Raw genomic sequence first — 19,519 nt, 5'->3', positions numbered from 1 at the left:
GGAGAGCATGCTGTAATTTGCGGTGGCTACCACACCATACACGGAAAAACATTGCCGGCCACTGTACCAGGTTCCATCAGGACCTCTGAGGTACTGATACGTACAAAACTCAAAACTGGTGTAAAAAGCGACAAAAGAGTCTTGCAGAGCCCGTTACCTCTGGCTCATTCGGTGCGTTTAACAAGGAGCGTATATCTCATGTCCCGCGCAATGTTGTACTTCTATTTTCGTAATCAGCGAACGGTGAACACTTCAACCGTGCGGGGGGGGGGGGGGGGGGGACACGCGAGTACCCTTAAAAGTATACTAATGTCAAAGTGATTTTGCCATTACTCAATAAACTAGCGTACATTTTCGAAAAAAAGCTCCATTGTTGGAAGAAGGAGGTTTATCAGGTAGAAAAGTTATAGCAATGAAGCACTGCTGACGCTCTACCCGGACGTTTTCGGAAGTAAAGTGCGATACATCAAGACATTTATACGTTGCAGACCAATGAGGAGCGGTAACACCAATAATCATGTGCAGACGGTGATCATGAAGTGCAGTGTGGTTCCGGCATGTTGAGTCTGAGTAGAGTGTGGAGAAAATTTTCAGATACAATTTTTATTCAGTAAATGCGTCTTTTTTGCTGCCGGACAGAGTTCGCCAGAAAGAGCTAGAAAATTGGCTGTTACTGAGAAGAAAGTTTAGATGAAGTTGTCCTGAGTGCTCCTTAATGAACGACGAGTCCATGAAATCTGGTTTACATATGCTCAATCCACTGCAAGGGTCCGCTGAAAATAGAAGGTACAAAAGCCGCGAAACATTTAATAGCGTCGCCATTTCTTTTTGAAGGGATGATTTGTTTTTCTAAAAGTCCAACACTGCATCAAGCACAAATAATGATACCAGCGAATGCTTCGTTCCGTGTGGACAAAAGTTCTTGCGTTGTCGCTTTCCGGTAGAGAGTGAAAGAGCCACTGGCATTTTTGAAGGTGCCTCAGTCTGACCGAAACTACACCACGTCGTCTCGCTTTGTACTACACGGCGTAGACCTCTGAGGTCTCTGGGAAAATATTTTCCGCGCTGGACACGATTTCCTGGTGACTGCAGTCTGGAAGCCCTTTTTGCATTCAAGGCCCTCAGTCACGCTTTCCTTGCCTGCGCAGACTGCTGAGTTTGAAGTTTGTGGACCTGCCAGGAAAGTTCCACGTGTCCTCAGCCGCCACGGAGAGAGCTAGGCTGAGTTTTCAGTGTTAAATTTTGCGTTTTTTTTATTTAGTGAAATGAAAGTGTTTGTAGGAAACTGTATTTTATTAAATGAAAAAAAAACGCATCAGCCGTCTGTTCATTCTTTTCACAGTCTCGAAGCACTCTGTAAGCACTTCATCCGCCGTTGTCATCAAAGAAATTTTTCCCCTACAACAACTGGGCAAAACTTGCGTTCCAAGCATTCTGTGTACTGCATGTTGACTCCGCCGACATTTATTTGCACGTGGTTAGCTCTCAACACGAGTGTCGGCAAACACAAGATGCACTCAAGGAAGCTGAGAAAGTTATTTCTGGTTAAGACAAGTTAAGGAAAAGAATAGTGTCAGCTGACGGGGCTCTTGAAGACTCGAGCGGAGCTACCACCATCAGTGCCCTCCAAGAATATTACATACGCCTTTTCAGCAGTGCAGTTCATGAATTTTAGTGCCCAGGATAAGAGAGAGTGATTTTTTTTATCTCACTTTAAAGCACGTGAGGCACAGGTAACATGGAAGCGTCGCTTTTCGACGTTCCCAGACTAGCACAGTAAGAACGAGGTCCCTTAAACTGCCGTCACCGCTAGGTATTTACTGTGGTGGTGAGGTGTGCGCCAGTATCTGGTGATGTGCCGCGCAAAGGAATACGGGGAATTATTGATGTGCTTGTACATATTCGCACTTCTGCATCTACTATCCCTCATTATACATATTTCCGCTACCTCACTGTTGAGTAGCAGTCAAGGTAGTCGCATTTAAGGCGCCCCTGAGTATATTGCACTGCAAAGCTATCTCTGTCCCTGCCTCTCTCACGCTGATTGAAACATCTCCCTATCTTTCTACTACTTTCACGCCTTAAACTTCGTCCAAGCTCATCTGGATACATACGCCGGAGATCTAAAAGCAACGAACGCTAAGTGAGGAGCGGCTGCGGGCTTCGCGGCAAACTATACCGTGCTTTTTCTCTGCTTTCATCTTTTTCCTTTCGGAGCTGCCATGAAAAACAGCGCTGTTTTTGTCTCTGAAGCTATGACAGTTACCCATGGTGGAGGATTGGCCAGTTTGAAGCACATCCATGCAGAAGAATAATATTTCCAAGTTTTCTTCGTCGCTCGTCTATTTCTTCATCTTCCTTTCGGAAACCCACGTCGATTACATTCTAACATCTCCATCTTTTGAGTGTCTCGAGAGAAATTTTACGACAAAGGCCTGCTCAAGTTCCGCGATGTTAGACGTCAAATGGCTACCTGCATTCAAATAAAATGCGGGCCCTGTGACCTCCGAAATATGGGTGTCATAACCGTCGTTTTCTTGCGCGCGCGTAAAATAACGGGATGAAGGACAAAGAAAACCCTCCCGAGGTCTTCGTTCCTCTCGAGTCTACCGCTCGAGCCGCGCGAGACATAGAACGCACGCCATGTTTTTTTAGAACCGTTGTTTCGTGAGGGAACACAGAGCTATGTGCGACTACCCAAGCAGTCCTGACCGGCCCACTGCTCAGCTGCATACAACTGGTTCCGGTCTCCACCTCGCGATAGAGGGTGACCATGGACAAGGAGCTGACTGCTGCCGTGAGAGGAGCCGGGACATCGCAACGTGCGTCACGCGGTCAGCTGGGAAGCTACCGGTCGCCGAGGTCGCCAAGCGCTATGTGGCCTCCGACCGACGCCTCACACTGACCATCGGAGAACAAGGCGCTGATGAATACCACCACAACAATGACTACCACAAGGGGCGCTTAGGCTCCGAGAAGCGAATGTGCGGGAATGCATCGTACCGGGCGCAGCTGTCAGCCGTGCCCCCAGCGACACGCACGGTGAGCTTGCTTCTTAGCCTTCTTGGTTTTCTTTCATGCACTGCTCGAATTATTCTGTCAAGTGCTTCTCCGAACTTTTTTATTCAAGGGTCAGTGCGCGTGTTCGAAAGGGCTGAACCTTCCCAACACGAGCGTATGCAGGTGCCACCAGTTGTAGTTAGATAGTATGCCAGACGGTAGTCCCTTTCGAACAGCACTTGCAGGCAATGTAATTTTGTTTTCACGTCCATCGCTTCGAACCAACTCCTCGCTAGCCATAAGCCTCTGAAGGACAAAGTGATATGGGTGTAGCATGTCTTGCATGAGGAGGAAAACCTAGCATCTTGCAGGCTGCTGAGGACAGCGCCCTCTGTGCATTTGAAAGAAGAGGAGGGACTTGACCGGTAAAATATGCACACGAAAAAAAACAGACCCGACGGTTACTGCTGTAATAAATAGAATTTGAGCTACACCTGGAGGGGAACAGTGGGATGCAGGTGTTGTTAGCAGCAAAGGGTAGCAGCGCCTATTGCTGACAGTGCTGGAGAAGTTACGAGCGTTCATTTGTCACGGGGTGTGCAGGTATGCGTGTGGAATTTCGTGGGGCGTACAGTAGGGGAGCCAAGCACTGATGCCCTTATAAGGTTCGGTGGAACGTATACAATAAAGCAAGAGGGAAAGGAGATGAAGAAAGAGAGGTAGAGCGCGACTGTCACCCACTGTGCAATCAGTTATCAGCATTCTAGCGAATCAGCATTTCCTTACAGTGGAGCATACCTCACGTCATGTCATTTTTGTTAGGAACAATGCCAGCGACGCGGCACGCATCGAACTGGAGCCCTAACATCTGGCGCTTTAAAAAAACGTATTTCAAACTGTCGTGTTTGAAATGGTCACGTTATAACCTTGAAGGCATGGATAATGGTGACATATGGCGTCGAATTTCGCAACTGAACGTCATTCCTCGCCACCTGGCTGCCTGTGCAAGGATTCATATAATCAGTTCCGGCATGGCAACGCGCGTTAGTTTTCATAGCTCCGCGATGCCATTGGTGATGGCGTCGCACGAAGAGCAAAAAGAAACGAACGTCGCGTCAGTTACGCGGCATTTCATTTTGCGTGTCTTCTCACTGAAAAATGGTTACAGTGCTATAGTCGTTTCTTCAAACCATTTCGCTAACACGACTGCATCCTTCCAGGTGGTAATCAATTTATTTTGTAATCAGTCATTCATATTCGCATGATCGAACAGTGATCGTGGTCTCGTTTTGTAGGCCCGCCGACACTGAAAACTGAACTGGTAACGGAGCATTCTGTATCATCTGCTGTTTTTACATTGCTATAATGAATGTGTGCCTTCGACGAGTACGCGAGAGGCAAACACACAACTGCGCTCGTCCTGCGACAGTGCATCTCTAAACACTGTTGTATCTCAATGTGAAGGTGGATGCAGAACAGGGGCTATGTAATTCAGGACAATTATATATTTGTCTTCATTTCTTGTAATTGTTATCGCAAAAACTCTGAATGTGCAGTTGTCGTTACAGCATGTGGTATGACAACTGAGGCCAAGTAGAGATGTCTTAAATTCGTAATTATACATCGGCACATGCTTGCCCTTATAAACTTCACAATATCGGTGAACAGTTTTCATGAATCACAAATTCTGTGCTCACGCACGATTCTAGCTTCCCTTACGCTGAGCCAGTTTTAAAGCGCAAGTGTTTGGTTATTTACGCTTACGAACCCAAAATAATAGCGCCTCTTCGTTTACCTCAACATTATTGCACATATCTTATCGGCTGCAGCCAATGACACAGTCCTCGAACTCGTTTCCAGTGGAGCAAGACATCGACTTGGGCCTCCCGCATCGCCGCCTGTGCGGTGCAGACTCCGCAGGCAAAGGCCCAGGCTGCCATGGGCCGCCATGACATCCCGGATGCTGTAGCTAGGAGGGCCTCCGCCCCTGCCAGCCGCTGCCGCAAATGGCACGCCTGTGCACTCCGTCTTGCCTCGTACGTGTTCAGCTGACAACGAAACCGCAAATGCCATTCATGACGTTACATCGTGCACTATTTCATGGCGAAAAGTATTGTGCGAGTCATGGTGAACATTGTTGGTATCCGCAGTGCAACATATAAAAAACCTAATGTGTGCCAGTTAAATATTTTTGTTGGCTAATTTCCCAGGTCGAGCTCGCTAAATCGCGCGGCCATTGGTGTTCGCGTAGCACCACCAGTACTAAAATGCGTTATTAGGTGCTAGAAACAAGACAAATTTACTTTGCGACGCTTCAATGCATATATAGCCGCAATACTTGGTCCCTGCTGATATATAATAAGTAGTCACTTTAGGCGCAGCAGTGCTGTTTTGGGGGCATACATATAAAGCAGTGAACATATATTGAAAGGTTTGGTGTCTACAAAATCCGTCCTGCTAACCATGGCAGTATCCGAGATAGCGATGCGCGTTATATGTTGCGGCTTATTAGGAGTTCACTTTTACCACTAAAACATTTTGAGAGGCGGAGATAGCCGCTTGCGGTCGTCCTTGTTATTTACTGCGCGCCGTTTCTGTGCTGTTTTTCTTATGCTACTCCGTTCGTAAAAGGTATCACATTTCACCCTGTGTGTGCAGTGTCTCTACAGACATTACCTGTCGATAGCAGCCTAGAGTTGGGGCTTATGTGGAGTTCATTCGCACTGGCGTCCAAAGAACATGGACAAGAAGTCATATAAAATCTATCACAAAGTGAATGGGGAAAAGGAAAAAGTTCAAGTGCCACCTCGAACTCAAAAACTATGCAGTTTTATTTCGAGCCTTTCGGCAAACCTGAGAGTGGGTGTCGCTTCGCGGCTCGAGTGGAAGGCGGAGGAACAAACAGGCTTTTCGCTGTTTCGAATCGCGCTTTGTCCAGAGCATCCTCCAATATTCGATGGTTGCCACATCCTACGCAGAATAATCGTGTCGTGCATTGTGACAAGTTCCTCATGACCTGATGACAATTGTTTAAACCGCTGTTGTCAACAAAAAAAAATTAGCCACAGATTTACATAATGTAAGCGAGAGACTTAGGTGCTTTAGCACATTCCCTTTGCTTTGTGTGCCTTCGGTGGCCAACATTCTCGGAAAAAATTTTTTAGAAGTTACTGCTATGCAAATATTGAAGGTATTCAAAAATGCTTTTTTTTCAGAATTGTCGGCTATGCGTTAATCTTGGTGACTGCGCTGCCGGGTTTAAAGTGGGCTTTAAATTTAGGGCGATCAATTGTATTCATGCGGAGGAAATGCGAAAGCACGTGCTCTTTCGGCTCCGCTAAAGAAGTAAAGACGAGCACATCAAAAACTTTCGTTATATCCCGTTTCTCGTTATATGTGAGTCTTTTGTCTCTCCCTGCTCTCGCCTACAGGACTAAAGCGGAGATTTTGCTCTCTTTATTTTGGCATCAGGGACCTGTGCCAAGTAGCTCTTCCGTCAATGAAACCCGAGACAAGACGGCGTTTTCCTCAGCGAATTACTTAATCGCAATGCGAATCTGGTGCACAAGGATTTCATTGTTCACTTCGGATTCGGTTTTTGGATTCAATGGGCAGGACTGTAGGCACACGAAGACGATGACTTGCAAAGCAAAGCGAGAAAGGATTCCAGTATAGCACGCGGCATTTTCGGTTGCAAGTACAGACAACAAGTAGCGCGCCCGCGTCACATCGCGGTGATGGCGTAGTGATGTAATGAAGTGGCCAAGGAAGCGGTCCGTGCAGCCTCGTGTTCGAAACCCACTGACTAGTGTTAAGCGTTTGATTAGCGTTTATTTCTTCTCCGAGGTTTAATCCCCCGACAAGACGGTGTTTCCGCTAGCGAGGAACTTAGTGTTACCGCACTCTAAGCGACACAGCAGTGATTTGGAACTGCCATCCCTGGCTCATTAGCGCAGTCATTCTAGCGGCGGCAACCTCATGCTTTGTGACGAGGCTCGTATCTCTCTAAATGTGGCCCGCTCAATACGGCAGTCGAGGGATGTGGGCGAAAAGTGGTGAAGAGACATACCAGACTAAGTAATGTTTATCTGTATGGATGAATTAACCTGTTGGTATTAAAAGAGGCTTCATTTACTCTAAATGGGAAGCTTTATTACATAGAAAAGTGCAAAAAATCAAACACTGCTATCTTTGTCCTCTCCAGCATTCGCGAGCAAAGTGGGACGCGCGAATCCGTTAATTTTTTCCGCATCTCTGAGGCTGGGCAGCATTGCTGTTCACTACAAAACATTGATCACGGAGTTTGTTCTTGACGGTACAAGTTTGAATCGGGTGGCGAGAAATTTTCAGATACAATTTTCTCTGCAATAAGTGCGTGTTTTGCTGCTGGCCTAATATCGACACAGCGATAAATTGGTTTTTACTGAGAGCAAAAGTTGGATCGAGTTGTTCTCAATGTCCATCCTAAGCACGAAATCCCCACGCTAGAGCCTTTGCTTACGTAGACTGTACACAGCGTCGTGGCCACCAGAACAGATTTTATAAATGGCGCGGCTCATTTATGTTCGTCGCTTATCACGCCCGTTATTTTACTGTCACATGGAGTACTGAAGAAAGTAACGGCAAGAAGCAATCGAGGGAATGTCCTCGAATGCTGAAGAATACTTTCATTCCACAGCGGCACATATGGTGTATCCAAGACTCAGTGGCGAAAGCCCTTGCGTTGTGGCATCAGGGGGGAGTGTAACTGAAGGAGCGGCTGCCATTTCTGAGGTTGCATCACACTGACTGGAACTGTACCCCTGTGTCTCGCTTTGTAAAACAACCACACGAGCCTCGGAGATCGCAGGCGTAAATGGTTTGAGTACGGACTGCAATAATGTGTCTGAACGGAGAGGAGGGTTCCTGGACGCTCACTGCAGAAAATGTAAGAACGGTAATGATGACAGCGTTTCTGATGAAGATTTTGTGTGTCGGCCTGTGTACAAAGATTGTTCTGTGATTGCCAAACACCGTTGCCAACTAACTCGAGAGATAGTAAAGGCTGAATTGATAGACCGGTTGGGTGAGTCCTGCGTGGCCAAGTCATCTATTGCTCTAACTAACAAAGAGCTGTTATATTTGAGACAACATTTGACTCCTACAGCGCATGCGTGATGATTGCCTGGTTCTGCTATAAATACTGGTCCGAATTTCGAAATAAACCTGTTGCAACTCAGCGCTCGTGTGTTCCATGTCATTCTTTCTTGTGTCCTTGTCTGTATTTGCGCTGTACATTTCTATTATAGAATTAAAGATCTTGATAATGAGGTATTAACGATCAATGCTTTAAAAACGGAACTGCAGGACGTGAAGTCGACTATAATTAAACTGGAAGGCACCGTTTCATACCTGTTATATAAAACAGACGACCTGGAAAAGAGGAGCCGTAGAAACAAGCTGCTTATTTACAGAATAAAAGAGAATGAAGAATCAGAAGCAGACCTTAGGAACGAAATAACAAAAAACATTTTTGACGAGAAGTTAGGATTGGAAATAAACAACATAGAAAGTACTAAATCAACAAGGAATCGCCCTGTCATCATAAAATTTAGTGACTACCGAGAAAAGGCTTCAATAACGAAAGCATGTCCAAAGTTTAAAGGCACAGATTTTTCGTTTATTGAAGAGTTCTCAAAAAGAATTCGTGACGTTAGAAAAAAAAAAGTTATGGGAAAGTGCATCTCGGGTAAAAGAGCAATGGCGCCAAGGTTAAGCTGGTTTTTGACAAGCTTAGCATTGACGGTGAATTGTTAGGATGGGATAACGCAAGAAACAATAGGTATAAAATCCCGATGAATCAAAAGTACACCAAAAAGAGACAGTCTGGTTTTCAAAATCCTTAACGTAAATTCACAGCGTCGTAAACAAAGCTGCAGAACTTGAAGGCATGCTGTTCTCACACGACGCGGACGTTGCATGCTTACTGAGACCTGGTTAAGCAATGAAAATATTTGGCAGTGAATTTGTTCCCAAAGATTTTAAGGTTTTTCGTGGCGACCGGGACCGAAGAGAAGAGATGGAGGAGTGGCAATTTTAATGAAATCATCATTGCAATTTTTCAGGATGCCTTACGCTCAAGGCATTGAAACCATATTTTGCAAAACATACATCAACAAGGATCGCTTTGTTTTTGGCTATTTACAGGCCTCGCAACTCTTCTGTTACGGACTTGGAAAACTTAAGAGCATATTTACAATGCCATGTAAGAGCGAGACGATAGACTAATACTGGCTGGTGATTTCAACTGGCCTAACAATGTCTGGCACTCCTTTTCATCATGCTCTTCCCATAACGCTGATACTCTAATGCTCGACATTGTGTTCACATTTGACCTGCTGCAAGTAGTAAACAGTGTACGAGAGTGCAAGGAGCCGCAAGATCTATTCTAGATCTATTTTTTGTAAGTGGTGCCATCCGCTACTTCATACCTGTGACGTCAAAAACGGAATGTCTGATCACAAAGCTGTGTTGCTGTGCTTGTCAAATGTGTACCCAGATCGACAAACTAGCGTGCAATTTTTTCCCAGTTTGGCGCGTGCGGAAGACGAATCTATTCCGGATTTGCTTGATTCATGTTTCGATAATTCTAGGAATAGCTCTGATAGTGTGAATGGCCTATGGCTTCTCTTTAAAATGATTATTTCTGATTGTATTGCCCGTTTCGTCCCCAAATTTCAACTAAATCTGTGTACCGTAATCTATGGATTTCTCGGGAGGTGTTACGCATGCATCGAAGGCTTAAAAGGTTAAAAAAGAAATAAAGCAGAAATTCAGCATTAAAGCCAATTGTGGAAGCAATTACAGAGCAACTTAAGCAGAAAATAATTTGCCACAAAGAAAAGTATTACGGAACGCTCCTGCCTTCGTTCATTAGAACGTCTCCTGAGAAGTTCTGGCGCCAAATCACGCCCAAAGCTTCTTCCACAAACGAATTCATAATAGACGGCAAATGTGTGCCTAATGAGGCCGTTGTTTGTTCCGCGTTCAACCAATTCTTTCAGTCAGTAGTCACAGAGGACAACGGTTGTGTGCTCAACTTTTCTACAGCACTCCCTGTCATATCTGATGTAATTTCAGAGACTGGTGTTTTTAACTTGCTTTTTAACCTTGATTTTTAAAAATCAGCAGGTCCCGATAACATACCAAACGATTTTTGAAGCGCTATGAGGAGTGGTGCGCAAATACCTGATATTCATCAGATCTTTACACGACGGTTCTTTGCCGGATGACTGGAGGACAGCCGCAATTAAACCACTGCACAAAACTGAAAAAAAGCACACATCAAGCATTACCGACCTATATCTCTAATATCAACATCATGTAAAATTGTAGAACTTTTAATTCATAAAAATATAGTTTCTTGGAAGATCAGAAAGCACTTACCGATTTTCAGCATGGTTTCAGGCGTGGGTTTTCTACAAGTGCACAGTTAGTTGAAACTGTGCATGACTTTGCTCAGTCGATTAATCAGGGAAAGCAATCAGACGAAATATTCATGGATTTCCGCAAAGCATTTGATAAGGTGTCTCATAACAAATTAATTCATAAATTAAGCTAATATATTAAAAACGACCGGATACTTACATGGATTACAGCTTACCTCTCAAACAGGTGTCAATTCGTCACTCTAAACAATACATCTTCTAGCGGTGTCCGGGTTATGTCTGGCGTCCCCCAGGGATCCGTTTTGGGAACACTCTTATTTCTATTGTTTATTAATGACATCGTGGCAGATCTTTCAGTCCGCGTTAAGCTGTACGCGGATGACTATTTTATATCAAGCGGTGTCTTCAGTTGATGACCAGGTACGTCTAAATAATGACCTAGAGAAGGGTTGTTCCATAGTGCAACAAATGGCAGATGTGCATTAATTTTGAACAACCGTTTCTACGAAAATTACACACAAGAAAATACCTCTTCATATCGTGTCCGACACTAACAACATATCATTATTAGAGGTGACAGAGTATAAAAATTTGGTCCTATGGATTACTAACAGCCTTTCGTGGTCAAAACACGTAGAAGCTGTCGTAGGAAATTCAATGCGGAAACTTTTTCTTGAGGCGCTCATTAAAGTCATCCCCACCTGGTGTTCATCTATTGGCATACAATTCCCTCATCCGTCCGTTACTAGAATATGCTGTAATCATCTGGGACCCTTTCACGGTAACAAACATTCAGAAATTAGAGCGAATACTGCATAAAGTGGTTAGATTTATTTTTAACTTATATTGCCGTGCATCTGTAAGTGAGGTCGTGAGGCGAAGTGGGTTACCCCCAGTTGTTGAGCGCAATCGTGTTTGTCGATAAAAGTTTTTCTTCCAGCTCATAAAAGGTCATTATAAAGTTAATACTTCTAATTATTTTACTTACTCCTCAGGTTATAACACGAGACAAATGTATGCACTAATAAATAACCCCTTTGAATGCACGAAATAACTGCATTAAATCTTTTTTTTCCGAGGACAATTACTGAATGGAATAAACTTAGTAGCAAGACTGTTAATCATAATTCTTTATTTTTGTTTGAAAAGTGCCTGCAAATGCTATGAATTTGGTTGTTTATATGCTTGTATTTTGTTAGCTTGTTCCCACCCTGCTATGATCTGTACTAAATCGCAGTATCTAAATACATAAATAAAAATGGACCCTGCGATCAACGCTGTCATGGGCCTTAGCTACATCAAGTGTCAACAAGGCCTTAACTGCTCTCTTGCGCATTGAGAGTCGTATTCGACTCTCGAGATCCACATGCGTGGACCATAAGGAACAACCGCAACGAAAGTCAAGCTGTGCGGAGCTGAGGCCGTTAATGTGATGAACATGCTCTGTGAGGTAACTGTGTACTATTCTTTCTATTAGCTTTACTAAAGTTGAGGTTAAAGCAATCGGAAGAATATTGTCTAAATGAAATTCATTCTCTGCATTTTTCAAAAGCAAAATTAATTTCGCAATTTTTCAACTGTGATGAATCCAAGGCTTTTCCAATGACGCATTTGCAATATCCAGAAGGTGAGTTGGAAAGTCTTTCGCTAAAATCATTAACATGCCCACAGTAACCCATCAGATCCCAGGGCAGCAATACCATTCACTTTACGCGGTTGGAGGCCAGAGTTGTTATTCTGCGCCATGAATCTATATAGAGCCTTCTTATTCTGGGGTTTAGAGAGATACGTGTTTAAATTTTGGCTATAATCCTCCTTTGCTTTTTAACAGTTCTTTTAAAAGATGCAGAGTAGAACTTATAATTTATCCAATTATCTGGGCTCTGATTACAGGAAAGGCTTTTGCAATCTGCTTTTTTACGAAGATAAGCTTTCTCACACTCCTCGGTCCACCAAGGAGACGGCTGTCTGGCAGGGGCAGTAGCGCACACAGAGAATACAGAGCTCTCAGCAGCATCTCGCAGAAAGGAAATTGCCCGCTGAGCTCATTCTGCTTGACCTGTGCTAACTATGAAGGGAAGCGAGGCAGATATCAATTTTTTATACGCAATGTGATTTACAAACTTCATGGTTGCACCACCTTTTCTGATAGGAGAGGATATAATAGCAAAGGTTATTGAAAAGTGGTCACTATATGTACCTGACTCTACTATTGACTCTACTATTGACACTCCAACCCCACAAGATGCTAATGGTAAATCTTTGACTGAACGAGAAACTCCTCGCATAAAGGTTACTACTCTAGAATTGCAGCAGCGCACAGCATTCATAGACATTCACGACCACAGAAGCTGGCCGCAGGAGTCAGAGCGACTACCCCAGACTGTGGTGCGAATTAAAATCACCTGCGATGACTGCGCTGTTTGCGCCGCTCAGTAACGTATCCAAATAGTCTGTCCTGTGAACACCTGAAAGTAGACGTTAGCAATAGTTACTTTGGCGCACTGTGGAAGGGAGATTTCAGCCGCCATCAACTCACAGTCATGGAGCATAACGTTCTGCGAGATTGATGCCCGGCGACGTATTTCTGTAGAGATCATAGTTATTAACCCACCACCCCTGCCATTAATGCGATCTACCCTGAGAACACGGAGTTTTTTCATTGAAAATGATTTAAGTGGAGAGAGCCACGTTTCTTGCAAAATCACAATATCTGGATTATGTTTTGAAGAAGTATTTCAAGATCCGTGAGAGAAGAAAGTATGAAACGACAATTCCATTGCAGAGCTTTTAGACCCGCCATTATTATTGACTGATGAAAGAGGCAGCAACAGCCTCCTTCAGCACATCAGTCTGGGAGATTACTTTGGGGGGTCCTTTCTTTGCTTTGATTTGCGGAACAGCTGACTTCGAGGGTCAGGAAAAGGCTCGACGTTCGTGGGAAGGATTGAGCATTTCAACATCAGTGTTACAGATATCTGCGTGAGAGACACTGCCAGGAGCGCTGTTCGCAGGCGGGACTTGGGATTTGTCAGGAAGCGACATGGAGTGACTCTTACTAACAGCATAATTTGGGAGAGATGCGGGCGTCGCCCCCGAAACAGATGATTCTCGTGCCATAATTTCGTGCTGCATTAAAGAGGCAACTGCAGAGAAATGCAGCGTTTCGCCAATCAAGGGGTGGAGAAAAGCCGGAAGCGATAATTAGCCCTGCCGATCCAGTTTGGTGAAAATAGTAAAGCGAATAGTCTGTAGCAGGTAGTAAGTTCTTCCCACATATGTTCGCACCTTTCAGAGAGGCGCCGGTCGTCCATCTTCAGGGGTCTCCCTCCACGTCGGGCTCTCTGAAGAGGGATTTTATCTTGACAGTCATCTGTAGCTGCTCATACTGTAGTCCCCACGTCTATACGCACAAGGCGATGATTTACGCCTGGTTATCGCTGCGACTTTTCAGTCCTGTTAGGATGATCTGGTTAGCCTCTATAATCCGTTTGCTTTCACCAAAGCACTGTGAGTTCGTACTACAACTCCAGCATGACACGAAGTGAAAGTGCCTTTGCGGACCCTGATAGGACTTCCATCTTTGTGTTTGGCAGGCATGCCAGACGCGCTATTTTTTTCCGGAATGGAATTCCGTCAGCTCTCACGTTTTTACCATTCCGTACGGTTGCCATACGAGTTTTTTTTTGCGTTTTCGAACCGCTTTTGATCGTGCTCTTTCGTTTGCTTTAATATTGTTTACACATGTTTTCTGGTATAGGCAAGACCAAAACCGCACCAAGGCAGTCATCGCCTTCGTGATGTCGACCAAGCTGCTGCACCTCGGGCGGCGTCCGGCCACGGTGCTGCTGCCCCTGCCAGTAGCCTCAGAAAGTTTGTCTCGAAGACGTCTGCACACAACTCCTCGTTGTGGCGTTCTTCGTCGTCGGGGATAAAACTCACCACAAGGGGCTCGCGTTAGCCGCTGCGATACGCTGCTGTGGTGTGCGAGGAGACACGCCAGGTTTCACATTGATACGGGAGAGGGAGAGCGCGTTGTATTTCCATGCAAAGCCTTGGAGACCCATAGACAATAACCTAGTGGTATGTCACGGTGACAATCGGCAGAATGCAAACTCAGGGGTCTCGTATACGGCGGCTTACCAGTAGGACAGGGCATGTAGTGACAAGAGATCTGGTCAACGACATTGAAGTAGGTAAAAAAAAAGGACTGAGGTCCAATTGGAAAGCACTCAGGTAATGAAAAACAGCTTACCATTTCTCTCAACAAGATCGTACGCAATAGTTCTGCCTTGCCAGTAGTCGCCCAAGGTGCGGTATCATGGAGGTGAAGGAAAAAGCTTGAAATTGGGTTGGGAAAAGCTCAGCGAGCTACGGAAAGGAAAAGGATGGGGGCAATGTTAGGTGACAGAGAGAGTTCATGATGAAGATTACTGCGAAGGGCAGACATGAGACTGATAGGTAGATGCCGAAAAATAAAGCCTTTAAACTGTTAGCTTAAACAATTTTCATAACACTCGGTATTGCTTGACCGAGAGAGATAGGAGTGGGCTAAGGAACAATCCCCGGGAGTTATGCTCTACATCAAGAACAGGAGGCTAGCTGAGAGAATGTCAAGACAGGGCGAACGTAGCTGGATGTTAGAGATCCATGTGCATAGATTAGATGAAGTAGTTTGCGTTTCTAGAGTAGTCTCGGCTGGTACAGGACAGGTTTAAGTGAATATCAGTTGGACATCCATTGCCTTGTAGCGCACGTATATATAGTTTTGATTATGATTTTACGACGGCCGTAGTAGCACTGTGAGGTTTCCGTTTGTATACGAGCGGGAACAAAAATCTTTGCTTAATTTTGCTAGGTTCCTTAATACATTCATTATCTTTAAGGCCTCGTAATCCACTTCAGGAAAGATTAAGCATAACTGAAACATATCATTTCTTTCTTCGTGCATGATAAAAGAGCCACGCAGGTAAAATTGCACACAGTTATGGCGTACAGCGCTTGTTGGCAGCTCCAACCGTGTCTTCCTTTCTGTATACAGTGGCAGCAGGTACTCCGGTTCCTCTTCGCTGAGGTGTCTGTCCTGACCTGCTGAAAAGCTATAAAATTCCAAACTATTTCGCACAGACCTTTCTCCTGCTTCAGGAACCGCGGTTCTATCAGTGATCCTTTATTTTTACGAGTCAGCTAAAGTGCGAGCACAATATAAACAATTTTCCAACAATTCTCGTCCACCGGCTCTGCTTTGAGAACACGGCGCAGCCATTTCTCAGTGCATCTTGTGGGATCTCTTTTTGCTTAATAATGAAAAAGGAAATGCAAACAATTTTCAACTCTATGACCAAGGCTGTCATGCAGGATTCGCTTTGCCACACAGTGGCTGAGCCGGTTGCTATTTCGCTTCATAAGTAGTGGTGAAAAGTCACTATACGGCAGAAAGTTGCTCCATTGTAATGAACGAAAACTACAGTCCAAAAGAACTTAAAGCAAAAGAAAAGTGTAGAGTTGAAAGAAGCTTACACTGTATTTAACTACGGCGCCGCCACTCACACAAACACTGTAGTTTGCCGATCGTTCCCTCAGTGAGGAACGCGTGTTCAAGCTGATCCTTCCCTCTCTCAGGGTTTTACGGATGATTGTTTCCTGGGTTTCCAAGACGTTCTTGATAGAGAGGCTTAGCGTCGAAACACAGGACAAATTGAAGAAAGACTACACGTGCGCTTAAAGGTCATAACGACAATGGGCATCTGGAAGGGAGAGTAGCCAGCCTCGCGAGTGCTCAAAAATTACTGCAGGGCCCAGCATCAAAGGTAAACCAAACTTATACACCACGGTCAAAGGCACACTCGAATGCATGGACGTCTTTTGGTTATTTCTTGATGGTAGGTCGTGCGCCTTTTCATGGCGCAATAGTGTATACGAACCAGGATGAAAATCGGTGATATACGCCGTGCAACCAATAAGAAAACTCTTTTGTGTCAGGAAATTTTTTTTACCGAGCTATTTTTTTACACAAAACAGAATGAAGTGAACGGTGCTGCCAGTGAAGCGTCAATTCCATAAAAAAGGCTGTAACTCCATACTATCTAGAAGAAAATTTACACAACGAAGCTTCTTTACGCTTATAGCTACAAAACTGTATCCCTGTTATAGAATATGCATTCAGTAAAGTGTTGGCAAAACAGTGCTGCATTGACGGTATGCGTATGAAGAAATAAAAGGATATTAAATGGCTTAGTCGTCCATCTAACCGTCGCAGCATCAGTCGTGACGATGTGCGAATTGCGTGTAACTTCTACACGCCATTTCGCACTTTCTGATAAAATACTGGAGGGCGTGCATGCACGCCTGCGGTCGCCCCCCTTATTTACTGCGCCCCTTCCTTTTGTGATTGTTTTGTGGTGCTATATTCCTTTACCAATTAGCACCGCATTTCACCTTGCTCGCATGTTCTCCCTACAGACATTGGTTGTTGCGAACAACTTTTGGAGCTATTTGCGGTTGGGAATATGTTGTGTTAATTCGGACAGTGCAAACCGAGAGGTACGAAGGTTACCTGGGAGTTAAAGGCAACATACCACTTTTTATTATTCTGGCGGGAAGCTCCACACCTCGCCGTGCGGCTAGACTTGAATACAGCCGGCCGAAGAGGTTTCTCGCTGTTTCTAGTCGCGTTTTTTTTTCTTCAAATAATGCTTAATTGTGACGTACCTACCACATAATGCCCGGACTAATCCGACAGTCACCTCTTGCAGTTTTCCTCTTGATCTCTGTGGTACTAATACGTAAGCCATTTGTGTAAAAAGCGGCACAGGAATCATGTAAAACAGCCACTTCTTGCTCATTGGCGCGGTCACTTCACGGCGAATGTCTCATGCACTGCGCAAACGCGTTTTTTATGTCGAAATCAGCGCCTGCTGAATAAATCAGTCGTAGGCTACATACAAACCGATATTGATCTTTATCGATAAATACACGCGCTAATAAACAAAGCGCCTGGATTAACTGAAAACAGAGCTTTTATTTGCTAGAAATGTTAAAAAAATGAACGCGGTGGCGCCAAATCCACCTTGTCGCAAGCAATGCGTAGTGTCTTAAGCTATTCATTTTAGTGCTGTTCACTGAGAATAGCCAACATGACTGTTCACTCCCAGCTGGTGATCATGGAGTAATTGCAGGTGATGACGTCACGTGTTTGAATCTAACGGCGGGGAAATATCAATAGAGGCGTCTTCTCCTTCTGTATGAAGATAAAAATGGCCAGAGAAGTCACAAAATCAGTTTTTACTATGAGAACAGATCTAAGTTGGGTACAGGCGTCCTCAGTGTCCCTTTAAAGTATGAAGTGCTCATGCAAGCATCTTTACATATGCTGAGAATGGACAACGACGGGGCCATAGAAATTGTAATATATAAAATGCGCGAATCATTAGCAGCCTGGCCTCCTCTCTTTTATTAATCTACTCGTTTTCTACATGCTTAAGACGGCTGGAAGCATAAGTAACATTTTACCAACACTGTTCTCACTTCGGTTATTGATCAATTCGCTCTCGCCCCACAATAAGCTTGCCGTCCTGGTTAGCTCAGTTGGCAGGTGAAGCGCTGGTCTTGGATTAAGACCCCGGACCAGGAAAAAAATTTATTGAACTCCAAAGTTTCTGAGAAAGCTCTATAGCTTTCCTTGGTAGCCGCATGACTGCGCTTGGGTGGATGTCAATGAGTAATTACTCGCTTATTACATATCTCCTTCACATCGGGGGATAACCCTAAACATTTGATCAAGTAATAACAACATACAAAGGAGCGGACGTGGTCGCACAGCGGCATATACTTCTGTTACATGTAGGCACGAAATGCAGTGTCAAACACTCTGACTGGCCAAAGCTGTTCCGCGTTATGGGGGAGTGCAACTGAAGAAGCAGCCGGAATTTCTTAGGGTGCCCCACTCTTACTAGAACCACTTCTCAGTGCCTAGATTTAATAAAATCGCACGGGCCGCAGACATCACTTGCGACCAATTTTCGGCTTGAACACAATTTCTTAGCAACCACTGTCTGTGTCTCTATCTGATTTGCCACTCTTTTTTTATCGCATACGCAGAGAGCTGGACTTCAGTGCCCTTGAGCGTCACGGAGCCACAGAGAGAGCTGCCCGACGTTTCGATTTTTTTGAATACTTTGTCGATATAAGTGTATTGGATATATTTTAAATAGTATTGTAATTAAATAAATCAAAAGAATGTGTCAGTCGTCTCAATTCTTTTTAACAACCTGCTAGCGCTCTGTGGGCGCTTGTCCACCGTTGTTCTCTGGGGACTGTTCACAGCAAGAAGCGGATAAAACTGGAGTTGTAATGCACTAAACTAGTTCCGGATTCTACAAGAAATATTGAGTCCATGCCACGAATGGGGGACAAAGCATTTAGAGAAAGGAAGTTACGTTAATGAAGTTACGTCACTCACACAGAATCTCTGCAGTGTCCCGCTTCCAGGCCGTACAACTACAGGCGGAGCGCTCTCGACTCCTCCCACTTCCCCCAAACCGTCCGACGAGGGTTGCCACATAGCGAAAGGTGGTATCGCTAAGTAAGGTACTGCAGCAATTTTCGCTTAGGACGTGCTACTCAGATGGGCTGACCATGTATCCTGAGAGCAGTTGTTATTCTTCTAACGGTTGAGTTTTAACAGTTTTGCTAATTTCGAGGACAATTGCGTCTGAGAATAATGCTGCGCGTATTGATAGGACTCTTCTAAAATACCGCACCGCCAAACATGCTACATGCTACTTGGGGCTAATGACCAGCTACCTAAGTTGGTAGGTTGCTGTATGCCGCGTTAAAGCAGGCTCCTCACGACGGACGAAATGTCAGTTTCTGGGAACAGGCATCACTTCACGTGACCATCCCCGCCTCGTCCGCGGACACCTTCTCCCTCTTCAATTCTGGAGGCGGTCTCCTGCATTTCTGGAACGAAAATACTCTAGTCTAGATTGAACGTTGTTTTTCTTTCATGTTTTTTGTTTAGTATAGCGGCTTTGTGCTTTCCATTCTGCTGACACAGTTGTGGCGTGTGATGCTTGTCTCGATCTTCGAGT

The 19,519-nt window shown here is 44.7% G+C and overlaps 1 protein-coding gene across 1 annotated transcript; it reads left to right on the top strand.

The window, feature by feature from the left end:
• The first annotated feature begins 2,651 nt into the window (after positions 1-2,651).
• On the top strand, positions 2,652-5,052 carry LOC144119966 (uncharacterized). Its single transcript, XM_077652464.1, has 2 exons — positions 2,652-3,042; positions 4,861-5,052. Exons 1-2 carry the CDS (start codon positions 2,686-2,688, stop codon positions 5,050-5,052), a joined length of 549 nt encoding a protein of 182 aa, XP_077508590.1. The 5' UTR covers positions 2,652-2,685.
• The last annotated feature ends 14,467 nt before the right edge of the window (positions 5,053-19,519 follow it).

The sequence above is a fragment of the Amblyomma americanum genome, chromosome 1 (genome assembly GCF_052857255.1).
Source record: "Amblyomma americanum isolate KBUSLIRL-KWMA chromosome 1, ASM5285725v1, whole genome shotgun sequence".
Lineage (NCBI taxonomy): Eukaryota > Metazoa > Arthropoda > Arachnida > Ixodida > Ixodidae > Amblyomma > Amblyomma americanum.
The sequence above is the reverse complement of the archived record's forward strand: the minus strand, read 5'-3'. Positions and strand labels throughout refer to the sequence as shown.